General features: G+C 47.5%; 1 protein-coding gene across 1 annotated transcript; it reads right to left on the bottom strand.

Annotated features, from left to right (window-relative positions):
* Positions 1–395: 395 nt before the first annotated feature.
* On the bottom strand, positions 396–7,953 carry LOC141731917 (serine/threonine-protein kinase PAK 3-like). Its single transcript, XM_074559186.1, has 6 exons — positions 7,766–7,953; positions 7,006–7,123; positions 6,064–6,163; positions 5,422–5,618; positions 2,605–2,742; positions 396–1,112 (listed from the first exon to the last, which is right to left on the bottom strand). The coding sequence occupies exons 1-6, from the start codon at positions 7,837–7,839 to the stop codon at positions 1,020–1,022; spliced, it is 720 nt and encodes a 239-aa protein (XP_074415287.1). The 5' UTR covers positions 7,840–7,953; the 3' UTR covers positions 396–1,019.
* Between the last annotated feature and the right edge of the window lie 9,291 nt (positions 7,954–17,244).

Raw genomic sequence — 17,244 nt, forward strand, 5'->3', positions numbered from 1 at the left:
CTCCCAACCACATGGTTTGCTCGCCCTTTTACCCGGGGCAGAGGGGCAGGGAAGGAACACGGGGATCACCAACCAGGTACGGGGCGGGGAAGTGTCAAGGGACAGAGGACACCTGGATGGCCCAATGTCCTTCCAGGAGGGGAGGGCATCTTTTGAATTCTGCCAATCACTCGACGCCCTTCTGGAATGCCAGGATTGACAGACAGCACTCAGCAGGGGTCAGGGTGTGGAAAGGAGGGATGATTGACACACCTGGCAGGGAATTATCAGGGAGGAACCTGGGGTATCTGAGGCAAACCATGACATCGCACCGCAACATACCGCACTACTTAAAAAAATACAGTACTACTAACTAAGACAACATAACACATATAGTATATTAATTTATATATATATATGTAAATGTTAATATCTGTGAAGAGCCTGTCCTGTAATATGTACTTTTCACAACACCAAAGAAGCCATTGCACCTTTAAGAGACAGCTGACAACTCGGATGGAATGCTCAGCTTGTTCACAGGGTGAGAAAGAAAGGATTCTTTCAGATGAGTTAAAGTTTCAGAAACTTTATTTATTTACAATCCTACTCTATAATCCTGTAGGCTGGTATTTAGAGAAAAATGGACAGGCACTAAATAAACCAGCCTAACCTTCTGGAGCTAAGTAAACTAACTAACCTTCTAGGACTAGGTGATGTTGCGAGCAGAAAGAAGCAGAAGAGTTGCTGAGAGACAAAGGGGTAGCAACCCAAATAAAATGACCCTTACATCATCTACCAATTAGATTAAGAAAAAGATGCAACCAAACAATGCCTGACTACAGAAAGCCATAGGATAGGAACTAATTATAAACTATGTTTAGAAGTACAATAAATGGCTTCTCCTTGATTCACAATAAATTGTGTAAATTGTGCAGAGTCTTTTTTCTTTTCTCCACATAGTCCCACTCTAAATCCTACTGTACAGTTCTACTCTACAATCCTACTCTAAGATGGCTATGGAGAAAATGGTCCTGATATGATTATAGCGCTGTTTGCTTCTCCATCCTCCTCTTCACTGAGATGATGAGTGGTGCCAGGGTGGATGCAGCCTCGGCTGATGTTACAAATGGATGCTGTTCACAAAAAAAAACCCCAAAAAATCAAAAAAAGAATACAAAAACAAAAACAAAAAAGAAAACAAAACACAAAAAAAAAAAAACCAAAAACAAATCCAAAACAAAATAAACAAACCAAAAACATACAATAAACCAAACAACAAAAAACAAAGAACAGTGAAAAGTGAACCATTACTTTCCAAGCTCAGTGCTTCACAAGCTCAATCAGGATTGTTCTGGGTCCTAAAAAGACTCAAAAAGAGGAGCAGTGGGACCATCTGCTACCCAGCAGTCATGTGCAGGACCCTGCCATCACAGGAAAACCTGGCCAAGAATCCCACTCATCCATTTATTCAGGTTTCTTTATCTTGTTGGGATTTTTGCCCTGCCAGTGCTCTAGAAATGGTGCTTTCTGTCCCTGGGGTTTCTTCCTTTCAGGAAACTCCAGTGGCTCACATGGGTCCCTGCCTTTGAAAGACAGGCACTGTGCTGATTCCCACAGGGACAGAAAGCAGTGTCTACCTTTCCATGCCCTGCCCCTTGTGTGCTGGATGGCACCTTCCTTCCCAGCAGGGCCAGCCCACTGGCACTGGGCCCTGCAGTTCCCTCTCTGCCACACAGCTTGGCAGTAACCCTGGCGCAGTTCCCGTCTGCTTGAGCGTGCCAGGCAGCAGATGGGGCTGGGACAAGTCCCTCCCAGCTGTCCCTGTTTGCGTGGCAGAAACCTCTAAGGGTGGGCTGGGGGGCACAAACCAGGGCCCCTCAGAGTGAGCCCCCCACAGCCCCTCCTGCCCACAGCCAAATCTCTGACTGCTCAGCTGGGACTGGCTTCCTTGGGTTCCTCCACCACCATTTCATGTCTCTGTACCCTGCATTGCTCTCCTTCAATTCTTTTGCCTTTAGATAAAACTGAGCATCCCACCAAATCACAAAAGAGGGCAACAGAAACAGTCAGAGGACAGAGCAACTCTCCTCTCAGGAAATGCAGAGGGAGCTGGAGTTATTCAGTTTTGTGAAGAACAGGCCCCAGGGAGACTTTATTGCCACTTTCCAAGACTTCAGAGTGGCTTTGAAGAAAGTGGGGGACATCTTTTTTAACAGGGCCAGTTACAATGGGATACGGACAAATATTTTTAAACACTAAAGGTATCTAATCAGAGTAGGTCTAAGGAAGAACTTGTTTTCTTGGAGCATGGTGGAACCCTGGCACAGCTTGCCCCGAGAGCTTGTAGGTGCCCCATCCCTACAACCATTCCGGCCCCAGTGGGAAAGGGCTCTGAGCAACCTGATCTCTTTAAAGATGTCCCTGCTCATTGCAGGACACTTGCACCACAGGACATTTACAGGGCCCTGCCAGTCCAGACCAGTCTAGGATTCCTCACTGTTTTCATTTGAAGAGCACCAAGAATGGAGGTGAGGAGGAAGGGAGCTCATCTGCTGCCTTGGGCTTGAGTGGAGGAGGAGCCCTTCCCTCAGAGCCTGTTTCACCTGCAGCCCCTTCCCATTTTACCTGCAGGAGCTCCTTGGCAGACCAGCGCCGCTCCTCGTCTGTCTGCAGGCAGCAGCTCAGGAAGTCACGCAGGCAGGATGAAAATAGGTTGGGCTGCTGCAGCTTTTGTCTTCCTCCTGTGGCTATCATGAGTTGAGGCTGGGGAAAAAGGAGACACCAGGCTCCACCTGCTTCTTTCCCATCTGTCACTGCTCTCCCAGATCCCATTGATTAAGCTCCACTCTGCAGTGGCACTTTCTGCCCTGGCAGAGACCCAGAGATGACTTTCCTTTACCAACCAAACACCCAAACCCCGATGCAGCCACAGCTTTCCCACCATCCCACAGATCTTGCCTTGGCAGCTGATTTCACTGACTGACCTAGTTAGTGAGAACTACATCAGCACAAGCACATTTCCTTCCCTGAGGATTCATATCAGCTTGAGAGGCTTTTTGGAAGAAGGACTTTGCTATACTGACTCTACTGTATCCAAGCATTAGTACATGGAAAGTATTTCTGCAGTGCTTCTTGGTCCCTTAAGCACAGCTGCCACAAAACAAAACTAATCAAGCTTTTAGCTTTGTTCTTGAAAAAAATGGAAATTGGAAGGAAAGGAAATCCACCAGGTATTTTTCAGGTAAGGAAACAAACATTTGGAATCTCATCTTCAACACAGACACATTAAGATGCATGCACAAATGTACTGGGATGAAAACATCTGCTTGGACACACAGGAGCCACCTGCAGCTCTGTCTCTCAGCAGCCTGAAAATTTCTGCTTTCCTTACATGGAAAAGAAAAACTTTTCATGGTCAAATCAGAAGGAGAGGTTCCATCCCTATGATCACCCTCTACTCATTTGGCTACTCAAGTCAATGCATGAATGGTAGGCCCATCGCAGAAAGTGCCAGGAAACAAATGGGAGGTTCTGGCAGGCTCTCCACATCACCAGGCTCTGGCTTGGCGATGTGGAGAATGTTGCTTTGGGCTAGGAGAGAAACACGGTCACTGAGTGTTTCAGCAGCACTGCACAAGAAGCAGAAGAGACTTTGTGGCCTTTACACCCTCATGCCCAGGTTTCAGGCATGTTTCCCAGTGAGAAGAAACTGCACGAGGGGTTAAGTTCCTCTCTAAAAATCAGTGCCTTAGCAACTTTCTTGTGTTTGGGATTCTTTTCTTCATTTCTGGAAATGTAACACCAGTTCTGAGAGGCTTGCCTTGTGATTTTAGGGGCATCTTCCCAGACAGACAAGTGGGAACAACTTGAACCCAAAGCAAATGTTTCCTGAGAAGAGCTGGGGAGTGTTTGCCTGTGGTGAGGCTTGAGCTGCCTGGTAATCCCTTTCGATGACGTGCAGAAACATCCAGCTGCTCCCCAGAACTCAGTCCCTCTGGGCACGCAGGCCTCTGGAAACCCCTGAGGATTCCAGCCTTTCTCCTGCTCAAGAGCATCTAACCTAAGCTGAGCTCCAGTTTCTTCAGCAAGGCCAAGGATGCTCACTTCCATGCAGCTGACAGTGTCCATGGAGCTCAGCAGATCTTTCTGATACTCCTCAGGCCAGGGAATTACAGTGTAAATTGGCAAGACATCGGCTGATCATTATCCAGTGTGGTTCATGTGGAACCAAGCCCTACCATGCTGACAAGCCAGAGGGAGAGAGCTCATTCTGCTTTTGCAAGATGGTATTTAGAAACATAAGACACCAACTTGGAACTATTCAAACCTCACCTTGCAGAATCCATCTCAAATAGACAAAAATAACAATGGCAAGAGGCCTTGGAGTCTCCATAAAAATGCCCACCACTGTCATGATAACTCTGTGCTCGTGGCACTGAAATAGATGGTGACCAAAGAGACTTTGCTATTATCCTCTTTAACCCAAAAGAGAATTTCAAAGCCGGAAATGGCAATGCACTCCCCTTGTGTACAAATAATTTATGTGGCTTTCTGTCCTTTTCCCACATCACCAGAGGTGACAAAGAGGGTTTTATCCTGACTCTTAGCTGAGCTCAGCCACTGGCCATGGTGGGGAGCTGGAGCCCTCCCTGTCATTAGAACTGTGCAGGCCAGGGATGGCCCTGCTCCTGTGGTAAAGAAACACAGCACCGGTGTCAACTGCCCATGTTGGATCCCAGCCCAGGCACCTGCCTGCAAGCTCATCAACTTGTTAAAGTACCAAGAAACAGCCAAGGGTTTGGAAAACAATTCTAACTGCAGTCGGAGAAAAACACATCCTCAACTTATCCAGGCCACCCACCCAGGTGACTGAAAAATGGATAGATGACTTGAAAGCCTGAATGTCTTGAAGACCCAAAGGATTTGGAAAAGATGCTACAGAATGGAAGAGAAGAGCTGTGTTTAAAAAATGAAAAAGCAAGCAGAACTTCTTGGGCATTGCTTTGATAGTAGGGTTTTTTCTCTTTTTCTTTTTTGTTTACTTTTCTTTTTCCTTTTTTTCTTATGTTTTCTATAAAATTGAAACTGGGAAGGTCTAACCTCCATTTCTCAGGATATTTATCACATGTCTACCCTCTCCACTGAAAAATTATTGTCCTTCAGAAACAGAGTTCCAACATTGTTCAAAAAACAAGTGAGAAATGTCAGGCATGGCTGGAGGCCAAAATGGCAGGTTTCTGAACTGGTTAGGTTTCTGAACTGCCACTTCCCTTTCTGATACAACCAAAGCTACAGCAGATGCTGATGTGTTGCAGGGGCATTTTTAGAATGACACCTTGGTGGAAGTGGTGCCAGCAGATGGCAATGGGATTTTGTCCAATGGCACACAGAGCATGGGACAGGTGAGAAAGACAGTGGGATCAGTGAGTATTTGCACCTTACCAAGACAGGAGTTGCATTCCAGGAAGGAACTTCTCGTTCCACCATTTCGATGCCCACGATTCCCAAAGACCATATGTCCACTTTGGGGCCACATGGTTGACCTGTCACCACTTCAGGCGCCAGCCACCCAGCAGCGCCGGCCACGGAGCTCCGTCTGCCCTGCTCAGGGCTGAGCTGAGCAAAGAGGCCAAAGTCAGCTGTGGAGAAAACAACAAACCGTGAAAGCCAGCTCCAATTAGGAAACCAAGCAAAAGAATTCCCCACTCTCAGACTAAGAATGTGCTGTTGGATCTCCTGGAGAACTGTCCACGCTCAATTTCCTTGGGGCTTTAGCCAATGGATTATGGAATTGGCCACTTCCAAAAAAACCCAGATTTCTTAACGCTGCTCACAGCAGTGGACTTTATTCCCCTGAAGCTTTAGATTGCAGCTCACTCTGTCTGGAAGGGACACACACAGAGCAAGGCCACTCTTGACTGCTTGTGGTTCCTTATACCTCTGTGCACTTTGCAACTGTGCCCTCAGCTCACAGCGGGTGTCCCTGCGCTGCCACCAGCACCATTTTTGGGGAGTTGGCAGTCACTCCAAGCAGCCCCACACCCACATCCCTGGAATGCTGCACCTGACCAAGAATATACTGACCCAGCTTGACAGAGCCGTCGGTTCTGAGAAGGATGTTTCTGCTCTTCACATCTTGGTGGATAACATGGTTTGAATGAAGATAATCCAGTCCTTGCAGGCACTGAGAGAGAAAACAGAAACAGGAGGTCAAAAATGAGTGATGTGATTTCATCACACAAGAAAGGAAGCAAAGAATCGAAAAGATTCCCTCTCTGCGGGAATGGGGAGTAATGGCAGAACAGTAATGACCATTGAGAGGAAGAGCTTGCTGCTCCAACACTTGCAGAGCAGGACCTTTCTGAGGAAAGGCACGTCAGCTTTTGAAAGAGCAACAGCACCTGCTGTTGTAGGCTGTCCCTGCCAACCAGCCAGGATGACTCCTGCTGCAGTGGACGTGCTTTTTCCATGCAGAGGACAAAGGAGGGTTTTGAAAGGAAAAGTCCCTCCCTTTGGTGTTTAGTGGATCACTTTTGGGTGGGAGGCTGCATGACAAAAATTTTCTTGCTGGCCTCAGCATAGGCTTGGAAGTATCACACCAGTCACTTTCTGGAAGCAAAGAGCATTTTGGCTGCACTCCTATCCTTTTCAGCTGAGGACTGCGAGAAATGAGTCTTTTTTCCTTGATGTTTATGTCAAATCCTGCCACCAGCCCCTTTGCTTTCACAGGCAAGGAATGCAGTGAAGACAAACTCCAGGCAAACATTTAGAGAGGCAAGGTGGAGAACAGCAAATACAAATACAAGAGACAGAGCGAGAATACAACAGCAGGAGATAAGAGTACTGGCACTGAGCACAGGGAGTGCAGGGGCACTGGCAGGCCTTTCACTTGAGATGCTTTTACTTGCCCATAGAATAGCAGCAACACAGAAACAAAGCATGGCACAGGAAATCACTCCAGCTCTGAGCCCCTGTTTCCCAGACAATGCTGCTCAAGCCCTTGGAAACACAGCTGGGATTGCTGACCTCCCGACTGATGGCTGCCATCTCATCTTCTGACAAGTAGGTCTTGCTGATGACATTGCTCAGAGTGCCTCCATCCATGTACTCCATAACCAGGGACAATTCCTCACCCACAAGGTAGCTGAAAGGAGGAAACAAGGGCATGGAGATAAATGTACATGGCTAGGTTGCTGTTTGGAAAAGATGTGTTGATTCTTCTTTACAGGTGCCTTTGAGACAAAGACAAAATAAAGGAATGCTTGTGCATTGTTTGCCATCTGTGCAGTCTCAAGGAGAAAGGCACAGCTGCAAAAAAGGAGATGTCTTAGATGGGCAGCAAGCAAAATGTGCAATTTAGTAACAGCCCAGATATAAAACCTGTCACGCATGGTGTTTCTGGAAAAAAGCACCTAGTCTTCCTGGCATGCATAGCAATGGAAAACAGTGGCAACAATCCAAGGGAAATCCTTGTTAGTTTACCTGGACGTAGGAAGACACTTGAAAAAAATCAAGCTCCAAAACAAAGTGGTGGCTGTGAATATAGAGATCATTGATTTTGTAAGACACAACTCATCCGGGTTTTTGAACAATTTTCAAATACCATGTGCCAGCAAAGACTCATGCAGACAAAATGCAATCTCTTCCCATCCACTGGAGATGAAAAGAGCAATAATAATTAGGCAATAATTACAGCTCAATTTTCTGGCAGTGACCAAAGTGGGATTTTATCTTGCATGTTTGCAATATGTGAACAAACATTTCCTGGGAAAAAAGCACAACTCACCTGTCTAAACAGTTGACCAGGTTGGCATTCCTGTTCACCTTCATGACTATGAGTTCACTGACTTTTAGTTCCATCTTCCTCAGTCCTTGAAGCTGTATTTTCTTTATGGCCACCTAAAATAACATTGAAAATCAGTAACTCGAGAAGTTGGTGGCACGAGACCACAAGACACATGGAGCGAGTGATTTTGCAATGACACAGCTGAGCTGTGCCAAACTGCCTTGTGATTAGGCACTGCAGTAATTAGGAACTGACATTCCAACAGCCCATTTCTCTGCTCCCTTGGGAGCCAGTTACAGGACACGTGGGGCCACTGACATTTTGCCTTGACCACTTGGTAACAGCGGTGTCTCAGCTATCACCCACATACCTCTGACCACACTCTCTGCTGCTTTGTTTGGGACTCATAAGAAGTAATCCATGCATTAATACTCTGTGGATACATCCTGGCTATGGGCAGGGCTTAGGGCTTTCAGGGACGCCTTGCAGGTCTCTCCCTATGTGCAGTTCCCAAGTGCAGCACTGCGGGTGGCTAAGGAACTACCAGTAACTTTCAGATGGATTTGCTGACAGCCAGAAATTGTTGTGGTGTGTTGCAATATCCTGTTTTACCTTCTCCCTTCCCCCTCGCCCCTCACTGAGTGTGCCCTGTCAATCAGGCTAACATACCAGCAAGGCGTCGTGTGATAGGTGACCCTAGTACCTGGAGACCCTGCCCCTTCACCTGGTTGGTGACTCACCTGTCCCCTCCCCTTCCCCTGTCCTGAGCTTAAAATGTGAATGAGACCATGCGGCCCCATTCTGTTATCAGCAGTAGCCCAGTGCAGACGTATCTGTGCTCATGGAATAAACATCTGGCTACCTTCTAGCAGAATCCGCTCCCTTCTTTTCTTCACCATCGCCAGAAGCTCTCCCCTGAGGAGAACAGAGTCCTGTCTTGTGCCCCGCTGCACTCTGCCGCCAGCCAAGGTATCTTTGAGGTATAACACCGCAGAGCTGCCTGTGGCCCAGCAGCGAAGGTCAGAACTGGCCTAGGCACCATCTAACTGGTTATATTGGGATACTTATTCCAATATATTGGCGTCCCTGTGGGTGGCTCGACTCTGCAGCCTGAAAACGGACTCGCAGTTCCTCAGAGAAGCTTCTGCCAGCCGTGCATCCAGCTGAAAGGAGCCTGGCTTCAAGACTCCCAGCTAGAGACTTTGGGAATATTCCCAGAAAAAGTTTCGTGGACTGTTCGGTGCCTTCTGGAAAGCCCAGCTTCATTGTGGTGAGCACATTTTCCAGAGGGAGAAAAGGGCAGCCTCTCTTGCACCCAGAGAGAGGTCCTTTTCCGGTGGAGACCTGCCTGCCTGTACCCAGCCTACAGCTTCCATTTCACGTGAGTATCTCTGCTTTCGGTAGAGCAGAAGCTCAAAAACAGACTCTGCCGCGAGTTCTGTTCCTTTTTTGCCTTTGCATTTTGGCTGCGCAGCCCCACAGACGAGAATTCATAGCGTTCTAGTTTAGCTTTCCTGCTGCGTGTTTCACTGTTTTTTAGAATTCGCGCCGGAGCGGGATCGCTCTCTGCCCTTCCCCCCCCCGGCTCAGCAGCGTGTTCAGACACGTGTTAGGAGATTCTCTTTCTCTTTCTCTTTGCGGGGGAGGGGGGGGCTCTCTTTCCACGTGGCCGGGGGACCTGCGGTGTTGGGAGTGCTCTGCACACGCGGCGGCAGGGGGGGGGCGTCCCGGTTTCGGCTGCCACGTGGAGCGGCTGCTCTGTCTGCTCCGCGGGGGTGCTGCATTCCACCGCGGGGGAGGCTTTGTGTCTGCCTCTATTCGGCAGGGCGTGCCCTGCTGCTGCTGCCCGGGAATTTTAAAAGCAGTATATACAGCTGCATTGTGAAGCTTTTGTCTGCTCGTTATCGCTTTCTATCTGTGGTTTTTTTTAGAAATTGGTAGCTGATTTTAGCTTTGTTTTTGGTCAGGCGGGATTAAGTACTTTGCTTTTTAACATGGGTTCCAAACTTAGCATTGTACAAAGGGGAGTGTATTATGATATTGTTAGCATTTTAATCAAGAGTAATGTGAAATTCTCTAAAGGAAAATTGAAACAGTTTATAAGATGGCTTTTTCTGCAGTTCCCAAACATTTCCCCTGAAGAAATCCACAATATTCAATTCTGGGATAAAGTTGGGAATGAATTGATAACCTTAGGACAATCTGGCAAATTACCCTCAGCTAAATTTGTGTTCTGGAGTTTGCAAATTCGAACAGCATTGCTCAAACAAAAGGAAATGGAGAAAAAGCCAAATGTAAAGCCATGTGCCTCTGCTCTCCCTGTTCCTCCCTCTCCCTCTAAAACCCCTAAACCTCTTTCCCCAAAAAAATCCCAAGCACGTGTTAGTTTTTCGGAGAGCAGTGATGTCCAAAATGGCCCCCAGTCCCTAGGGGGTCCACAAGATGGTGGGTGCCACGTGGCATCTTCCCAAACCTGGTCTTCTTCTTCCCAAAATCCTCTTAAGCATTCCAAAATTCCATCCCCATCCCCCTCTCCTCCTGTTCCTCGTGACACTTTTCCCCCTCCCCCCGCCTTTCCTGCAGTACCCTCAGCTCCGCCTCTCTACTCCTCCCAGGGGGCGGCTGCTGACGTGATGTCACCAGGTGACCCCGCCCTCTGTTCCCACGGTATCCCCGCCCCCTGCCAGCCCCTTGACCCCGCCCCCTGTTCCCACGGTATCCCCGCCCCCTGCCAGCCCCTTGACCCCGCCCCTTGTTCCCACGGTTTCCCCGCCCCTTGCCGGCTCCCTGTCCCCGCCCCCTCCCCGGGTTCCCACGGTGGGGACACACCCACTGCCTGTCCCCAAACCTGTAGCTGTGATCCCAATGCTTCTGATTCAAGGGATACAGAGCAGGGGACAGCAGACCCAATGCATGGTGCCATGTTGTCACTGGCTCCTGTTACGTTTCAGCCTGCAGCTCAAGCAGGAGCAGCCCCAACTGCTAATTGGAGTTCTTTTGGACGACAATTGATTAAAGAGATCTGTAAATCTCATAAGGAACATGGTCCACACAGTCCATATTTCCGTGGCCTTTTAAATTCTGAATTAAGTAGGACTGTTGTGGTTCCACATGATTTAAAACAAATTTTTTCATGTCTCATGACATCCACGGAATTCAAATTATGGGAATCAGCATTGAAACAACTGCTAAAAGATGCTCTCCCAAGCTTACAGGCTGATCCAAACACAGCAAAAGACAACAATGGTAACCCCATTACCCTTGACCACCTCTGTGGTGAGGGTCAATGGTCTTCTCCCTCAGTCCAAGCTGCTGCAATTCCTGCAGAAACACTTGAGAAAGTAAAGGAAGCAGCTGAAAAAGCATTCTTTTCCCTCCAACCTGAGGGGCCTTTTGAGCCCTATAGTAAAATCAAACAACTACCATCAGAGCCTTTTGTGAAATTTGTAGAGAGGCTAACTAGAGCCATTGAAATACAGGTTAAAAAGGAAAATGCAAGGGAAGCAATTTTAGAAGAAATAGCATTTACAAATGCAAATGAACAGTGTCGAGCAGCAATCCTGAGCCTTCCTATGGAACCTTCCCCTACATTAAAAGATATGCTTCTAGTCTGTAACAGGAAAGTGCCTCTGATGAGTGTTGCTGAAGACACCAGACCAAGGCTGCTGCCAAGACCACCTCAGCGTGTTGCTGTTGCCAGCCCTTCACCTTTTCCCTCAGCACAGCAGTACCCTGGGCAGCAGCGGAGACCAGCAATGGTTGAGCCCACTAAACCATGCCTGCTTTGTAATAAGCTAGGACACTGGAGTAACCAGTGCCCCCTGAAAAGGGAATTTGATGAATTTAAAAATAGCAGGGGAGGAGAACTGCAAGCCCTCCCTGGGGGTCAACAACAAAAAAACGAAGAATAAAGCGCCAGCCTGCCAGGCGTGCAGACATAAAAGGAGCAGGCCAAGAGAATAAGGGTAGCAAAATAAATCAAGCGCGCAATAATATTAATATTTGTGTAAGTGAAGCAAGTGCTTCAAAGACCAAGTCTGCTAGTCCACTGTTGAAAGTGAAACAAAATAACCTTTGTTGTGATTTAAGTGATTCTGTATTAACCGCATCTTCTGTCAATGAGCCTTACAGGTTGCAGCTGACAGAGTCACTCCACCTGAAGGACACTGACTGGCATTTTGTCTCTGTAAATCCTGAACAGAAAGGTACTTGGAACCAAATTCGTTGTAAGTACATCATCACTGGGGACAAAAACACACCACAAGAGATCGAAATTGCTCCGGGACTGACAACATCAGATCCTAAGCAATTTGTTCTCAGCCTGCACTGTTTCCACCCACCCCTGTTTCTTCCCAAGGGACAAATTGTTGCTCAAGCTATCCCTGTGCCATCTTTACCTGAAAATGTTGATAAACAAGGGCCCACAGTCGCCCGGGTCCAAGTTATTGGGACAGATAAACCCAAATTGTGGTGCAATGTCAGTGGGGGTGGGGAGTCTAAACGCATTGAGATGCTTGTAGACACAGGTGCAGACTGCACAGTGATTCCAGTACAAGACTGGCCAGCACACTGGCCTTTACAAAATGTTGCTGGTCACCTTCGAGGTGTAGGAGGTCTGCAATTGGCAAGGCAATCCAAAAGCATTATTCAATTCGAGGGTCCAAACGGACAATTGGCAAATATCCGTCCATTTGTGTTAGATTATTCAGAACCTTTGTTAGGGAGAGATTTAATGGCCCAGTGGGGTGTCACAATTAATATTCCAGACTCTCCACAGCATTTTTGTGCAGCAGTCATTAAACAACAGCGCCCCACCCAAAAACTTAAGTGGAAAACAGACGAACCAGTTGATGTGAAACAGTGGCCACTCAGTAAACAAAAAATTAAGGTGCTTGAGGAACTAGTACAAGAGCAACTAAGAAAGGGCCACATTGTGGAGACCATGTCCCCATGGAACTCTCCAGTGTTTGTCATCCAAAAAGCTGACAAAAAGAGGTGGCGACTTCTCTGTGACCTCCGACAAATTAATAATGTAATTGAAGATATGAGTTCTCCTCAACCTGGTATGCCATCCCCAACAATGCTTCCCCAAGATTGGAAATTAGCTGTTATTGATATTAAAGATTGTTTTTTCCAAATCCCATTGCACCCTGATGATGCACCGCGTTTGGCATTCTCTGTCCCTTCTATCAATTCAGAAGCTCCTATGAAAAGGTACCATTGGACCGTTCTTCCTCAGGGCCTAAAGGTATCTCCAGCTATCTGCCAGTGGTATGTCTCTTCCCTGCTTTCCCCAGTGCGTGCAGCCGCAGAGAAGGCCATCATCTACCATTATATGGATGATATCCTTGTGTGTGCCCCCAATGATGATTTACTAACACATGCGCTTGACCTAACGATCGATGCATTGATTGTTGCAGGGTTCGAGCTCCAGGAACAGAAAATTCAAAAGATGCCACCTTGGAAGTATTTGGGCTTAGAAATTGGAAATAGGACCATTGTTCCTCAAAAACTAGAAATCAATCCAAGGATCAAGACCCTTGCGGATGTCCACAAGTTGTGTGGGTCTTTGAATTGGGTAAGACCATGGCTTGGTCTGACTAATGAAGACCTTGCCCCTCTTTTCAATTTATTGAAAGGGGGAGAGGACCCAGGTGCTCCTAGGTCTATTACCCCAGAGGCACGGAAAGCTCTAGAAAAGGTTCAGATTGCAATGTCCACAAGACAGGCCCACCGATGCCGGCCTGATCTGCCATTCAAATTTATCATCCTAGGTAAGTTGCCACACCTCCATGGAATTATTTTCCAGTGGGAGGAAAAACAAACACCTAAGGCAAAGGACACACCAAAAAAGGACCGGGACCAGAGGGACTCTCTCTTGATCATAGAATGGGTTTTCCTCAGTCACAAAAGGTCCAAGAGGCTGACAAAGCCTCAGGAGCTGATAGCAGAACTGATCCGGGAAGCAAGGACCCGGATCAGGGAGTTAGCAGGATGTGATTTTAAGTGCATTCACATTCCAGTTGAGTTAAAATCAGGTCAAAATACTATGAAAATACTGGAACAATTGTTTCAAGAAAATGAAGTGTTGCAGTTTGCTCTGGATTCCTACTCAGGACAATTTTCGGTAGCACGGCCCGCTTGCAAATTGTTTGAACAAGATGTTCAATTTACTTTAAAATTAAGAACTGCTCTAAGTAGGAGACCTTTAAAAAGGGCTCTGACTGTCTTTACAGATGCGTCCGGGAGGTCCCACAAGTCTGTTATGACTTGGAAAGATCCTCAAACCCAGCAGTGGGAGACGGACATTGCTGAGGTGGAAGGTTCACCTCAGGTTGCTGAATTGGCTGCGGTTGTTAGGGCTTTTGAAAGGTTCTCAGAACCATTTAATCTGATTACAGACTCTGCATACGTGGCAGGAGTAGTATCCAGAGCAGATCAAGCAATACTGCAAGATGTATCTAACATTGCACTTTTTGAATTGCTTTCCAAACTGGTAAAGTTAGTCACTCACCGAGAGCAACCCTTTTATGTGATGCATGTCAGGTCACACACTGACTTGCCAGGGTTTATCGCTGAAGGCAACAGAGGGGCAGATGCTCTTGCTGCACCTGCAGTGATGGCCACTCTCCCAAATGTTTTTGAACAGGCAAAAATCAGCCACCAGCTTTTCCACCAAAATGCACCTGGCCTGGTTCGCCAGTTTAACATCACTCGAGAACAGGCCAAAGCGATTGTGGCCACGTGCCCAAATTGCCAACAACATGCACTCCCTACAGTGAGTACGGGAGGAAACCCAAGGGGACTGAACAGTTGTGAACTGTGGCAAACAGATGTAACACACATACAGGTTTTTGGACGGCAGAAATATGTTCATGTTAGTGTAGATACCTTTTCTGGAGCGGTCTATGCTTCTGCCCACACAGGAGAGTCATCTATTGATGCTATTAAACACCTCTTACAGGCTTTTTCTTTCATGGGCATCCCCAAGGAGCTGAAAACTGATAATGGGCCTGCTTATAAATCCAAGGAATTCGAGAGCTTCCTGCAGCAATGGGGAGTAGAGCACAAAACTGGCATCCCCTACTCCCCTACAGGTCAAGCCATTGTAGAAAGAACTCACCGTGATATTAAAGGGGTCCTGGACCAGCAACAACAGGTTCTGAAGGTAGAACCTCCCCACATCCGGTTATCCAGGGCACTATTCACAATCAATTTTCTGAATTGTTCTTTTGACAGCCTGAACCCACCCATCCTACGCCACTTTGGGGGGAACAGTCACAGGTTGATGAAAGAAAAACCTCCAGTTTTAGTAAAGGACCCTGAGACTTGGAAAATGGTGGGACCTTACAAATTGGTTACTTGGGGACGTGGATACGCCTGTGTGTCCACCCCCTCTGGTTTAAGGTGGGTTCCTTCCAAATGGGTAAAGCCCTATGTTCCCAAAGTCTCAGGGAAATCTGCAGAAGCGCCCCAGGTTGCTCACGCTGCCTGGAGAAGGAAACGTCGCACGCGTTCTCTAGAAGAAATTCCATTTAAGCCTCCTATCTGGAATAGTTTGTAATATATGTTTGTCTCAAGTTTTTGTACCAGTTTAGATCCCACTGTTCGTGTGTAGCCTCGAGACGTCATGAGACCGAGCCTGCTTCTCGTCCTACTCGTGATCATCCCACCTGCAATCTCCTACATAGTACTGCAGCCCAAACCACATATGGACTACCTCGATAAAGGTTCTCAGACATCAACAGAGAAACTGACAACGAGCTGAATGGACTTTTCAATGGCTGGGGACTCTCGGGCTGGTGGGGATCTATTCTGAAAACTGTAATTTTAGTGCTGTTTATTTTAGTTGTAGTTATTGTAGTTTTTAGCATTGTTTTTGGAGTAATCAGACGCATGGTTCTCAAGTTAATCTCAAGCTCATCTCCCCCTCCTGAGGTCTACCATTTGGAAGCCCTCAGTGCTCCAGTGGATGACCTAGAAGCCTCAGTAGAATCATTCTGCATCATAAACACAGTCCTCTTCTTTTTAAACAAAACTAGGGGGAGATGTTGTGGTGTGTTGCAATATCCTGTTTTACCTTCTCCCTTCCCCCTCGCCCCTCACTGAGTGTGCCCTGTCAATCAGGCTAACATACCAGCAAGGCGTCGTGTGATAGGTGACCCTAGTACCTGGAGACCCTGCCCCTTCACCTGGTTGGTGACTCACCTGTCCCCTCCCCTTCCCCTGTCCTGAGCTTAAAATGTGAATGAGACCATGCGGCCCCATTCTGTTATCAGCAGTAGCCCAGTGCAGACGTATCTGTGCTCATGGAATAAACATCTGGCTACCTTCTAGCAGAATCCGCTCCCTTCTTTTCTTCACCATCGCCAGAAGCTCTCCCCTGAGGAGAACAGAGTCCTGTCTTGTGCCCCGCTGCACTCTGCCGCCAGCCAAGGTATCTTTGAGGTATAACACCGCAGAGCTGCCTGTGGCCCAGCAGCGAAGGTCAGAACTGGCCTAGGCACCATCTAACTGGTTATATTGGGATACTTATTCCAATAAGAAATGAGAATCCAGGACTCTGAAGCTGTAGCCCCAAAGAGCAGTGAGGTGCTCGAAGGCACCACCTTTGTTTTAGCAATGGAGAGCAAGTGAGCGTGTCCTTCTCTGAAAGGAACCGCTGCCCTCCGTGCCTTCCTTCCGGCAGCTGAGGAGGACAAAGTCCCAAATGTGCTTTGTGGGCTGGCACCGGTCTGTGCTTCTTGTGCCTTTTCAGCACAGCTCTGCCCAAAGCTCCAGCCACAGCTCACACCAGAGGGGAAAGCCCTCGAATGCAGCAGAGTCGGCAGGTGCTGTTGACATTTACCTCTCCTCCTGTGGCAGTGTCGAGTCCTCTATAAACATCTCCAAATGCCCTAGAAAGAAAACAGAAGCAGAGAAAGGAGAAGCCACTTAGATCTTGCAGTGAAAGCCAGCCCACACAGGAGATCTGTGCTGTCAATGCCTAAGACCTGCAGGACACTGGAAGCATGGAGATGTCTTTGACAATGCCTTCTGAGCACACTTAGACATTCTGATCAGCACTGACAATCTAAGCCCAGTGCCTGAACACATTTGCAGCTTGTCAGACTTTACACTTGATACCTATTCCACCAGCAAAACACCTGATGCATAGTTTTGTACAATTAACATTGCTTGGACTCACCCACTGCCAATATTTTCCAGTTCAATGTATTTTAGAATAGGACTTTCCATCTTCACCATTCTCCCTGAGGGAAACAAAATGCAAGATGTTCACTTTAAAGCAGAGATCCCACCTTCTAGGATATACAAAAGGCAGCCCCACTGTCTGGGGCTCTGAGCCCTCTCTTGGTGGACAGCTGGCTAACATCAACAGGAACAGCAACTGGAACAACAAGAAAAGAACAGCAGGCCCACAGCACAAGTGGCTGGCACAGAGACTGATTTCTAGCATCCTTTGAAGTGAGAGACCTCTA

This window comes from Zonotrichia albicollis, chromosome 26 (assembly GCF_047830755.1).
Source record: "Zonotrichia albicollis isolate bZonAlb1 chromosome 26, bZonAlb1.hap1, whole genome shotgun sequence".
NCBI lineage: Eukaryota > Metazoa > Chordata > Aves > Passeriformes > Passerellidae > Zonotrichia > Zonotrichia albicollis.